We start from the raw sequence: 13,612 nt of genomic DNA on the forward strand, positions 1-13,612 counted from the left end.
GCACCCACTTTGCTACAGCGGCACCTGCCTTTTTCACAACCTGGGCTAGCTCAGTATGTAGAGGAGACTGAGTTTTGCTGATAGAGGAAGAATATGCATCCCAGAGCAAGTCTGCTGCTGCCTGCTCTTGAAGCCCAGGAACTTTCCTTATGCTGGCCAAAGGGTAGAGTGTGAGGGATGCCCTGCAGAAAGCTTGTCCCAGCCGGAAAAGGCACAAGTTCAGAGTATGCACTGCTGGGTGCTGTTGGCAGGAGTGAGCACAGCTCCTTCTGGGGCAGCCTCTCCTTCCAGTAGCAGGGATGAGATTTAAGGGAGATGCATGATCACAGCTGGGTGCACTGGCAGCAGGACAGCCTGTACTTCACCTGTATCAGCACAGGCAGTCCTGCAAAAAACCTGAAGTGAGAAAGATGAGTGGTCCTTCTTACTTTGTCCTGTTGGTATATAAACCAGAGAGGTGTGCATGTATCTGAAAAGGTGCTGGCCCTGGCTGCTGGGGAGGAATGAGGAAGTGTTAGTATGTAATAAACGACTGTGTAATTAAATTCACTCTCATGCTCATACTCCTCCATACATACTATGGATGTATTAGAATACATTGGTGTAATCTAACTTTCAGTTTTCGTGTTTCTTTTGTTGCAAGCCAAAGCAGCTTGCAGTTAATCCTAGTCCCTCTGAATTTGGACTCAGAATGGAGTCAAGATGTTGATTAAACAAGGAAGTACTTTTATTTATTTAAAGAGAGGCAAGCAAGAGAGGGAAAACAAGAGAGAAGAAAAGGAAGGAGAGAAGGAAGGGGAAAGGATGCGAGAGAAAGGGAAGGAAAGCTTAAGGGGAAGTGGAGTGGAGGGAAGAAGAGGTCTTCTCCTCCTGGGATGGTTGAGGATGTGGTGGGATAAGCACAGCTGGCTGTGGGTTTGGCAATGCCTTTTATGCCATAGCATGGTTCCCTTCAATTGGCCCAGGAGCTATTGCTGGGATTAGAGTGTTTGCCCTCAGGCATTGTGCACATACCAGCCATGTTTCTCCCTTCATATGGTGGTCATGGAGGGTCATGGCTGTGGGGGGTGGGGACCTGAGACCACTTAAGCAAGGTCTCTACTTCCTGGCTTCTCCATTGTGCTTGGTCACTGCATGGGTTTGTTCTGCACCTTTCACAAGGTTGGTACAGTACAGTGTTCTGAGGCCTTCACAAGGTTGTTACGTTTTTGTCTCTAGTCACCACTTAGCTGCAAGTCCACCTCTTCGCCAATCAGAGAGAGAATTCACAGTGCTCCCCATTCTGTATTGTGTTGTCACAGAGGCTGAGCCAGAGAGAAATGTCACTTCATTGCTATACCTTTAAAAATACATAGATTCTTTGACAAAAATGTGGATATCTAAGCAAGAAAGGAAGCTGGTGGACTCACAAATTCTGGCAAGTAGAGTCCAATCAAAACCTGCAATACAAAAGGGTTGTTTTTATTTTAATATGTCTGTTGGATCTAAGAGAATGAAGTGCACTGTTTTTATCATAAAATCATAGAATGGCTTAGATTAGAGGGGATCTTAAAGATCGTCTAGTTCCAAACCCCTGCACAGAGAAGCTGTGGATGCCCCATCACTGGAGGCATCAAAGGCCATGCAGGATGAAGACTTGGGCAGACTGATCTGGTGACAGATAACCCTGCCCATAGCAAGGCTTTTCTATTTCCTAGTAGTTTCCTTTAACTAAAATGTATAATTGTATCACCACCTGTAAATAAGTTTTATAGATGAAAGAAATGGGAAAAACCCTTTACCTGATGTGAAATTGTTGAGTACAGCCACCGAGGAATATATTACAGAAAAGTTTCCAGAATTAGGGACAGTTTGATATTGAACTAATTTGTGGAAGGCCCAAAATATATGTCAGTATTCAATTCTGTAGAATTTTTACTCCAATATCTGCTGAGATAACTGCATGGGGAGTATGTAGATGACTTCACTTGGCAAATGCCCTGCTGAAGAGCTCAGCATCTGATGGCTGGGGCACTGCGGCAGCAGCAGGCTTTCCCTGCAGCTCTAAGCTGACACCAAGCAGCTACATCTAACTTACTGCAGTACTCATGGTGCTACATCTGGGTCTTTGTCTGCTCTGTCTCTCTCCTGTCTTCAGCTCTAGCTTGTCTCCTCTGCAAACCCAGGAGAGCAAAAACAGCTGAAAAGCATTTCATATGTTACACAGCTGGAAGACCTTCTTTTTGATCCTTCCAGGAAGCAAGCTAAAAGACACCAGCTTGTTTGTCTGGTGTTAGACCTGTGATGCATTTTCTTGGCTGTGTAGGGTGTGGGAAAGGAGTTGCTCTTCTAACTGCCACTTGTGCCTTGCACTCACTGGGATAGTTTGTGTGGGAGCCATCAGCCTTACCACACTTTCGAGATGAGTCATCAGAAAGCCAAAGCTGGAAAAGGAGTCAGAGCACAAACTAAGCCTCAAAATTTAGGTAATATACCTATAAACACTTCAAGCAGCTGTGAATCAGTTCCCCCATTTCATAAAGCATTTCCAAATTTATCACCTTGTTTCAAGCCTAAATTTGTTGAATGCCAGTTATAACCACTGTGGTTTTTTATATCTTTGTTTCAACAATAAAACAATGTTCTGATATCAGCTAGAGGTTGTAATATAGCTTGGAAAAAGCGAAATACTTCCACTGAGATTTTCTAATCACCTGGCTTGAATTCATGGCTCCTGGCTGAATTGCTGAATAGTTGGTCTGTGAAACAGCACAAGTGATTTCAGATCAGTTGAACATCAGTGTGTCTCCATGTTTTTACTGGCAGTGACAAACTATGTTTCATTTGCAAATTTTACCGGCAAAGTTTTCAGGTCAGCAATAGACTGTAGATGTTTTAAGAGAAAAAATATGTTAAGGATTATGATCAGATCCCTGTGGGATCTCAGTAGAATCAGCCCAGCTCACTTATCTCTTCATTAAACGCTGAAGTAGATTTGTCAGTGAGTACTATACTAGCTCTCTGTGATGTAAGCTTTTGAATTCGAGTGCAGTGTAGACAGAGTAAGTCAGCTGTCTTGGGAAAATATTCCAAGATTAAGTTTCATCAAACAAACCATCTTTTCCTTTCTAGATTATCACTTTTATTATATTATTCCTGTGGAAACCAGTTATACTTCTGATTATCGTAACAGATTAACAATTTTACAGTTGTTTATAGCTATAATTGTTATAGCTATTTTCAGATACTGAAATTCTACCAGAATTCTTTTCATTTTTCCCATATAATGCTAAATAAGACCTTATGCGAAGCCGCTTGACAATGATTAACAGTTATCTTTACACTACCATGTTGAAAATGTCTAACTTTAGTAAGTCTCCTTATTCTGTCCCAGATGATAACTTTTTACTCAGCTCATAACACTTCAGAGACTGACACCTTGCCTCATCCCAAAAGTGGCATCAGTAAGACCTTCCCAGTTGCCACCCTTCCTTTCCTCTGATTGCATCTAAGTTGACTGTGCCAAGGGGCTAAGCTAGCAACCCGTGAAGCACCTAGTCAACCTACACCGTTCTCTGAGCATCTTACCTCCAACACTCTCTTCCACTATTTGACAGCACCTTAAAAATGACTCCTTTGAGGAGCCTGTCCATATGATTTATTTAATTTTGTTCTTTTCCCAAATCTTTGAAGTCTTCTAGGAACTGCCAGTGAATGGAGGATGTAAAGTATTCATTGTCAGCAGACGCAATAAGATCTTTTCCTGAAACTATTTCTTGCTGTTTTTCTACTTAGCAGTCCACAGCTAGTTTAGTCCACTCATCTTGCACACAAGTCCCTCATGGAGAAGGGAAAAGTTCCCTGAAAGCTCCTCAGCATATTGTTAGTACTTCCTACATGATGATATTTTTTTAATAGTATCACAGAATCATAGAATCACCAACGTTGGAAAAGACCTACATCATCCATCCAACCATTCAATCTAATCACCAATAGTTCTCACTAAACCATGTGCCTCAACACAAAATCCAGACACTCCTGGAGCACCTCCAGGGTCGTTGACTCCACCACCTCCCTGGGCAGCCCATTCCAGTGCCTGACCACTCTTTCAGAAAAAATAATATTTCCTAACATCCAGCCTAAATCTCCCCTGGCACAGCTTGAAGCCATTCCCTCCAGTTCTATCACCAGTTACATGAGAGAAGAGGCCGACCCCCAGCTCACTACAACCTCCCTTCAGGAAGTTATAGAGAGCAATGAGGTCTCCCCTGAGCCTCCTCTTCTCCAGGCTGAACATTCCCAGCTCCTTCAGCCTCTCCTCATATGGCCTGTGTTCCAGACCCCTCACCAGCTTTGTTGCCCTCCTTTGAACACGTTCCAGGGCCTCAATGTCTTTCTTGCAGTGAGGGGCCCAAAACTGGACACAGTACTCGAGGCGCGGTCTCACCAGAGCTGAGTACAGGAGAACAATCACTGCCCTGTTCCTGCTGGCAACGGTGTTTCTGATGCAAACCAGGATGCTGTTTGCTTTCTTGGCATATGCCTGGTTTCATTCTGTTTTTGTAGGGATTTGAGGCTTATTCTCTTCATACTACATCAACATAGGACAGAATAGAAATAGAGAATAGAAATTACAGCATGGGAATCAGTATATCCTAATGTAATCACTGCTAACTTGGTAATGCATAACAGCTGGTAAGTGTACAACAACATAATGGAAAATCTAACTGATGTTGCCTAATCACATTTGCAACATTTTCTTCCCCAAAGCTATCTGATTATTAATATGAAAATGTGCAAAATGAATCAAAAGAGATGCAAGAAATCCTTCCATCAAAAAACAGCTGGCTCCCACTTCAGTTGCTGACCTTTTTTCTACAGATTTAACCAGTACTGTTTGCTAGCCTGAGCTCAATTTAACAGCTTCCCTAAGATGTGTGCATTAAGTTACAAGCCATAATAGGCTGCAGCTGCAGAAAGGTGCACTTGTAACTTATGAACTTTGTTTAAATGATATGGTTTCACTGATTATGTGCCGTAGCTTGATTTAAGACATGTAAGACAACTTTACTAGCCTCTCTCTGAAGAATCTTTTTTAATAGATTTTGTATTACGTATTTCTCTTATTCAGAATGCTTGTATTTTTCCTTTGCATTCACATATTAAATTAAATCCACAAAAGCAGTTAAAAGGACTTTCAGAAACAGCTGTTTTGAGTTTTAAAATGACAAAGTAGGTGGTTATCTTGTGTGCATTCTTTATATTCTACTCTCTCAGCAGCAAAATGTTGTCCAGTCTATGACTCCGTTCTGTATTAGCAGCAGAGGTACTTGGCTCCTGCCCTCTCAGTCATGGCAGTATGCTGTTTATTGTGTGTTTGTTTGCCTTGACTGAGGATAGTGCGTAGCTAGTTTTTTTAGCAGCAATCCACAGAAGATTGGAAACAATTCTTTTTTTTTTCATTATGGCATCAGTTTGATGCAAACTTATGTAATTCAAGTCCAAGAGTTCTGTTTCCCACTTAATTGAGAATTTGACCCCAAAACTTCCATGAGCAGAAGTAAGACATTTCCTACTCAATGAGAAATTGACTGCAAAATAGTGCTATGTTGTATGATACGTGTTATCATTTAATCCTCTTCCAAATCTGGCTCACATAAAACAGCATTTCTGAAAAGTGGAAAAAGCTCAGAGTTCATTTAGGGTAAATGCAGCAGAACAACCCATGTATTTCTGCAGAACCAGAGCTTCCAAGTAGCCTCTTCAAAAAAAAAAAAAAAAAAAAAAAAAAAAAGCCAAAAAGCCTACCTTTGTAGTCTATGAAAGCTTCAAGCAAACTACCAAGATTTGCACTACAGGACAGCCGCAATGCTATCACCTGCCACAATGCTCAGTCCCTGGACAAGAAATTTCCAGGCTACTTAGAAAGCACAGAAGAGGAAAGGAGTGATCTTCTCACTTCATTACAGTACATTACAGTCAGCATCGTAAATCATAGAATCACAAGGTTGTCTAATCTAAACCTCCTCTAGTACAACTTGTGGCCATTTCTTCAGGTCCTGTTTGTTGCCTAGGAGCAGAGGCCAGGTTCCCCAGAAGAATACTGTGCAGGTCCATGTCAAAGGCTTTGCTGAAGTCTAGGTAGACTACATCAACAGCCTTCCCCTTGTCTACCAGGCTGGTTACCCAGTCATAGAAGGAGATGAGGTTGGTCAAGCACGACCTGCCTTTCATGAACCTGTGTGGCTGATCCCCTGGACGCCACGCACATGCCTTGTGATCTCACCCAAGATGATTTGCTCCATAACGTTCCCTGGTACCGAGGTCAGGCTGACAGGCCTGTTGTTGCCCGGATCTTCCTTACGGCCCTTCTTGTAGGTGGGAGTCACACCGGCAATCCTCCAATCCTCTGGACCTCTTCAGATAACCAGGAGTGCTGTTAAATGGTAGAGAACAGCTTGGCAAACACGCTCGGCAGCTCCCTCAGCACCCTAGAATGAAGTCTGTCCTGTCCCGTGGACTTGTGACAGTCCGGATGGAAGAGAAACTCTCTAAGTGTCTCCACCTGAATCACTGGGAATATATTCTGCATAGCATCCCAGACTTTCAGATCAGGGTGTAAAGTGCCCCGAGTATAACTGATCTGCCTATTAAAGGCAGATATAAACAAGGCGTTGAGGACCTCAGTCTTCTTATCCTCAGTGGTCACATTCCCTGCTGCATCAAGTAAAGGATGGAAATTCCTCCTGGTTCTTCTCTTACCATTGATATATTTATAAAAATTCCTGCAGTGGGCAATCTGAGTTCAAGTTGGGCTTTTGCCCTCCTAACTTCCTCCCTGCATACCATAGCAACTTCCTGTTAATCTCCCCAAGTAGCCTGTCCCTTCTTCCAGAGGATCTAGACTCTCTTATTTCTTCCAGAGTTTCGACAGTAGCTCCTGGTTCATCCACACTGGTCTTCTCCTACAGTTTGCCTTGCAGCATTCAGGGACAGCCTGTTCTTGCACCTTTAAGATTTCCATCTTGAGGAGCATCCAGGCTTCCTGGACCCCCTTACCCTTAAGGAGTGACTCCCAAGGGACCCGTGCTACAAGCGTCCTGAACTGCTAATTAAGAAAGATCAGGAGGGTAGGGATAAAATGGATAAAACATTGTCTGTTTTTATGGGGGAGACTTGGCTTTGCCTTCGTTTCAGTCCAAACTGTTAACTAATTGCAGCAACTGACAATGTACAAAATAATATCTTTTAAAGAACCAAGGATTTAATCATGAAAAAAGTTGGTTGTCAGTGCATATAAATACTACAGTCATTATCTTAAAAACTCAGTCACTTCATAATTGTCTTTCAAAATTCAAGAACCAATTACAAGAATGAGAATGATCTTTGACAGTAAATTGTAAATTACTGAGTTGTGTTTTGTTAAGCCTCCCAGGTAAAGGCAAATCTTGCTGTTTCATTTATATACTGCTACTGCTTCTGACAGTTCTCACTTTTTTCTACAATGCCTTATTAGACTCAAAGCACACTGGATGCAAAACACAATGATCAAACAACATTCTTCTTGGAATCTTAAAAAAAAAAAAAAAAGACACTATTAAAGGAAAAACGGATCCTGGGAAATCTTAATACAATATTAGTAATCATGGTATTATCTCAAGAAGAGCAACAAGGCACAATTAATTGCACACTTGAATGCATGTAAGCATTTTTTTCATCTTAAATTACAGCAAATCAACATGATACATAATGAAAATAGTGTTTGTTAGGCATAAAAACAAATGTGTTTTTAGTAGACCACTACTACATAACGTCATGTATGAACTTGAGGACAACATATTTAGGCTTATATATAAAAAAAAGCATTTCTGAAATTGCTTTAATTATGTATTTGAAATGGATACGCTGGTTTAACCTCATGACAATAAATGTACTGATTAAAGCTACACAATAGATTTAAATAAGCTGAACTAAATCAAAACATAAAGAATTCTGGACAAAACAAAACAAAACAAAACAAAACAAAAAAAACCTGTGTGATGACACTTTGGTGTTGTGGCCACATTCTGTAGTTTAACCTGATACAACTTCACCCTCATCAGAGTTTTGAGGTGCTGGCTTTGAATGGGGCTGAAAAAAAAAGCAGCAGAAAGTGGTAGTTTGAGATTCTGCCACTAGATAAGCATCTCCACGTATTCCCATTACCAGCCTCGCATCTCAACTAGGTTTTATCCTTACTCTCTTCATTACAACACGCGTTATCCAGTGCTGGATAGCTGCATAGCTTGCTAATTTGACAGACATTAATTCTAATCAGAAGTATTACTTCTCAGCTGCTGCTTCAGTGTTAATCGTATCAGTGTAACCTATAATAAGGTACTCATTGCTTCGTAGCCCTCTGGTAAAATATTGCTTTATCTGTACAGTTTGCAACGGCAGAAGGTGTTTTGTTTCAGCAAAAAGGAGGGAAAGTTCCTCATTTCCATTGGTGTACTGCAGTAAAAAGATGTACTTCTCTATAGTGCTTGAAAAGTTTTTTGAATCTCAAATTTGCAGAGGAGTGAGAACTTTCTGTCAAGCAAGAAATGCAGGCTGTCCAAGTGTTCAGTTACTCTCAAAGTCACAAAGTAGAGTGGGAATTAAAACGAAGTTTTTACTCTGAACTTTTATAATTGCTGTAGAATTGACAGCAGAAGAGAAAGAAGTATCATACACACACTACAGTTCAGGAGGCTGTCTATTGCTACTGCTGGCGTGAAACTGCCTGAATGCCTTCTGTTTCCAGTATGGACCACTTAGACCACAGTTGTGTTCTGGTAGGAAGCAGAAGCATGGCATTTACGCATCATTCCTATTAAGTGTGGCTAGCACATTACAATTTTGGGACTTGGACTGAATAAAAATGGATCAGTATTGCCTGGAACTTCCCTGTGTGGCTTTGCCTATTGCAGCATACATGTTCTTAAAATAGTCAGTAGTTTCAGCTAAACAGGAAACTAACATCCATTCATTTGTCAGCTGCATAACATTCAATCTCATGATTATGTGGCTGAAATCAATTATTTTTTATTTTTAACAAAAGTTTTTATTTTTAACAAAAGTTGTAGCATACAGGCTTAGTGACAAGGCAAGTAGAAGTACCACAGGTACCACAGGTGTACCACAGTACACCACTGTACTTGTTATTTCTGTGGTCTTTGGATTATGTAATTTGTAATTTGTAATGACTGCACTCTTGGACAATTGCAATTTCCTAAACCAGAGGTGTTCTTGAAGTTTGAATAGCTTGAATAGCTTTCTGTTGCTATATATGTCAGAACCAATGCAGGACTGAATGTGTCTAAACCCATTCCTTATTGTAATGGCAGCTTCTACTAAATTGTCAGTTTTAAAGCTTGAAAATTCATGAAATTTATGTTTAAATATCAGCTTTTACTTAGTGGGGTTTAAATTAGATTGCTATCCAATGTCTGTGTGCATGCTCTGTGGAGCAAGAGACCTCGTAGCAAACATCCAGACATTGACATCAATGAGACACTCACTGCCAGAGAGTATCTGAAGCACTTCTTGAATAGGTGGATCCCCTCCTGCAGTCTCTGCTACTGAGCATTGACTCCCAGTTTTTCTCTCACATTTGTAACTACCCTTCATAGTGTAGAAGCAGGCTCACCAATTATAGAAGATTGCTTATTTCCTCTGTATTGCCAAGTACTGATTTTCAGAAATCAACAATAGCATAACATACCCCCCTTATTGTCAAGAAGGGAATAATTCAGAAAAGCAGAACTCTGTTTCCATGATTAAGAGATTCTCTCTGTTTCAATCTTTCTCCAAGTTCATCTGCACATGACAGACAGTTATCCAGCATGCTTCCTTTTACAAATATTTCTATGCAGGTAGCCCTCTTCCACATGGTATACCAACATCCCAAAGCTTTAACAGAACACCAGAGTACATGGGAGCCATCCCGTGACACTGTTGGAAATCAGTGCTGTGCTCCAGCTGCTGCCCCGCACCTCCCCATGCTCAGTGCGCTGTATGCACATTCTCACCTCCTGAGCACATCAGGGAGAGCTGGTGATGAACAAACTCTGTTCCTCTGTCCGTCTCCTGGCCCAGGACAGCTACGGCACATCAGAACAGTGCTGCTGCCAAGCACAGAAACAAGCGACAACAAAATTGGAGATCACACAGCTCCTCTTGCAAGAAAGAGCAATGCTCCATCTGTAGTTTGCATGGGAACTGCCACCACCGTCTCCTGTCTCAAAATGGTTTCCCTTTCCTTTCTTCCACCACCAGCCAGCTCAGGCTGGATGAAGAAAGGGGAAAGCTAAGAAGGAAAATTATCTCTGTCCTCATTTATCTTTTGAATGCCACTGATTCCTGCACGAACTGTTATCAATTGGTTTTATGGTAACAATTACAATACTTGCTCTGGGTAACTACATGAGATCTTTTTGTGAATGGGTAAAAAGAAATTAAAGTATAACATTTTCTCTTGTTTGAAAGTGAACAGCTCCACTCCTGCTATGGAATCAGAGTCCCAACATGCTGTCGCAAAAAAACCAATGCTGCTGACCTGGAATGAATGACCAATAGCAGCCTGTAATCCCTGCAGGCCCACAGCCTATGGCTCTGGAACACAATTACACTGTCATGCCAGCAGGAACTACTGGTGAAAGCTTTTATATTAATAATGATTTATAAAGATTCAGCTTCATAAATCTGCATTTCTTGTGTAACATAGAAAACACTAAGAATCAAGGACTTGTGCTGCATCTTACATTCAGATTTTTTTGTCTTTGGCAGTGAATGTTGTAGCAATATTGCAGGAGTTCTGGGAAAGCAAACAGAAGTCGGCTGTACTTCCAAGTGAAGGCATCATTGTGTATGAGTCACTGAGCAGCCTGGGCCCACCATTTGTGAGTTATGTTACCTTGCCTGGAGGAAGTTGCTTTGGTAACTTTCAGGTAAGTGTCAGCTTCCAATCTTTGTCAGGGGACATTTTTTTCTGAAAAGAGTTTTGCTATGGAATATACAGGGCAACTATTTCTATAACATAGTATTGCAGTTCCATACCTGACTCTTCCAGCCTAGCACTGTCCCATATCTCAGTGATTTCAGAGCTAGACAAACTAGCTGAAAGAAAATAGCACAGTTCTGGGAATTAATTGGGCATGGAATGATTTTACCAACCTCATTTCTGTTTTCTAAAAAAAAAAATAACCAACAACAGAGAACATTATGTGTAATTCAAATGTTTGCCGGTTAAATCTAAGACCAAAATTTGTGTTCTTTCTTTCCCTGAGGAAACAATAAAATCTGATATGAGGGAGAAATAGCTTTGTATTTCATTTTTTTATTCAATGTGAAGATACTTCTCACTGTAGCAGTGTGTCCCCATAACATGCACCATCCTACTCATGCTAACACTGTGCTAACATATAAAAAACAGGGATCAAATCTAACCAGGACCACATCAGGTTTCTCTTGCAATGAAAAACAACATTGGAACTAAATTTGATGTCTCCAGAAGGAGGAAGGTTACCTTGTAAAGCACTCTATCCTCTATCTTCCTTTCAATAAATAACATCTTAAGCATGAATTCCACAGGCACTGATATTATGATTCATCTACTTAGGATGTGGAAGTTGGGCCTACACAGAAAGTTTCAACGATTCATCTTGAGATCTTCAACAACCAAATACCTAGGACAAGATCAGTTGCAATTTTAGTTGACTCTTCCAAACTCCCTCTTTTTTCACTACATGCATCCAGAATGTATTTCTAAATATAGCCATCCTTCTTCTTCCTTTTTTTTTTTTTTTTTTTTTTAGAAAAGGCAAGGAAGAAGTCACTAAAAACTAATTGCAAAGACAATGCTGTTTGTTACTCTATGGCCAGCCTGTGTACATATCCCTAATAACCTTCTGATGCCTACCACCAATCTGTCCTCTCTGTAAGGGCCAGTACAAAAGCACCTCAATATCACAAAATGCTTGTTCATTGGTGTGTAATGTGTAGATGTAATCCATTAGGATCTAGAACCAGACATAACTGCTGTTAATTGAAGTATTTTAACCAATTTGAATGACATGCACATGTCTTTCGGATTACAGTACTTTAGCCTCTCTGCTGAACAGAACGAAAGAACAGTTTGGAAACTGAATGTTGCATTATGTGCTTTTGGGACATTAAGAGATTGGTTCTGTTCATGCTTTCACGTAAATAGCATTAGAACAATATATTAATTAATTGCCAATGTCTTAATTTATAGTTATAAAGGCTCTCAATTTTCACATTGCTTAGAACTTTGTAGATGTATTTACATCACTAAATAACAGCAAGTAACACAGCATAGTAAAACACTGCAAATGTCTCTGCACAACTCTTCTCAAAAATAATCCTTTCTCCTGCCTAAAGACACGCAGGTATGTGTTACATGATATATACTTCATGGCACTTCACAGTCCAAAAACCTGTTAATTTACTTAAGCATTTTAAATACCTTCTTTTCCATTTTTGTTCTGGAATCACAAGCCATGACTGACCCTGTAAATTGCAATAATTTTCAGTTATGATAAAGGGACCAACATAAGGCCCATCTGATCAGCTTCTTGTTTCCCCTCTTGCTGAACTCAGGCATGAAACTGCTCCTGGCTTTAGCAGATGTTTTTGTTTTTAATTCCAGAAAGGAAATATGTAGAATACTTTGATTTTATAAATGCAGTGAAAAGTGCTTGCAAGTCAATCCCGGCTTTTATCTTTCTAAGTGAGATCATCTACAACAATGATGATCTCTTCTCTTGAACAATGTGTTTGTAGCTAACCAAGGATAGAAGCACTGAAAAATCCCTGAATTGACAATTCAAATATCAAGTTATTATTTGCTCATATACATGCTGGCGTTTCCTTGCTACTGTTAGTCAAAGTATGCTTTATAAGAAATGGTAATATCTCTTATTAGACAATGTAATATCGCTGGGAGCAAAAAATGATTATCAGATTTTGAGTGCATTAGAATGTTTTGAATCTGTAGGACTATAACATAAACACCTATGTGAAATAAAAACTTTTTTTCCCACTCCATAAAAGTTTAATTGATTAAATAGAAAGTCACTATCTAATGAATATTCTCTTAGTTACGCCATAGACTACTGTGGTCACAACAATATTAATACTATCAAAACTGCTACAAGTTTTAAATTAGTAGTACAGGTACTAATTTTACTAGAAGTAAAAAGAGCACAAGTTATTTCCTTCAATATTGTCATGGTTCTATGTTTTTTGTTTTTGTTTTTTTGTTTTTGGGTTTCAGTATTCCACATCAAAACATCATGTAGTGTACGGGACATTAAAGTGTCACTGCCCCAATCCCAGCTACCTATCCCTGTACATTACAGAAGTCACGGGATCTGACCCTTCCGGGTGGGGGGGGCGCTCTCTTGCTGCCTGGCAGTGGGTGCTGGAGGGTGCTTTCCTGGCCGTTCCAAGCTTTTCAGGTTTGAATCGGTCCCGGGAACTCTCTCTCTCTCATCTTGTCTGATTTATTAATCTCAATTGCAATTAAATTGTATCTATTGTGTTATCTTGTATTCCGATATTATAGTAAAATAAGTTTTCCTCCATAGAT

General features: G+C 40.2%; 1 protein-coding gene across 1 annotated transcript in view; it reads left to right on the forward strand.

Annotated features, from left to right (window-relative positions):
* LIX1 (limb and CNS expressed 1) overlaps positions 1-13,612 on the forward strand; it is a 37,166-nt gene that overhangs the window by 3,257 nt on the left and 20,297 nt on the right. The window contains exon 2 of the mRNA XM_042864972.1: positions 10,789-10,949. Within this exon, the coding sequence (XP_042720906.1) occupies positions 10,789-10,949 (161 nt within the window). The remainder of the gene's footprint in view (positions 1-10,788; positions 10,950-13,612) is intronic.

This window comes from Lagopus leucura, unplaced genomic scaffold (assembly GCF_019238085.1).
Source record: "Lagopus leucura isolate 7727_CA_CO unplaced genomic scaffold, USGS_WTPT01 Super-Scaffold_774, whole genome shotgun sequence".
NCBI lineage: Eukaryota > Metazoa > Chordata > Aves > Galliformes > Phasianidae > Lagopus > Lagopus leucura.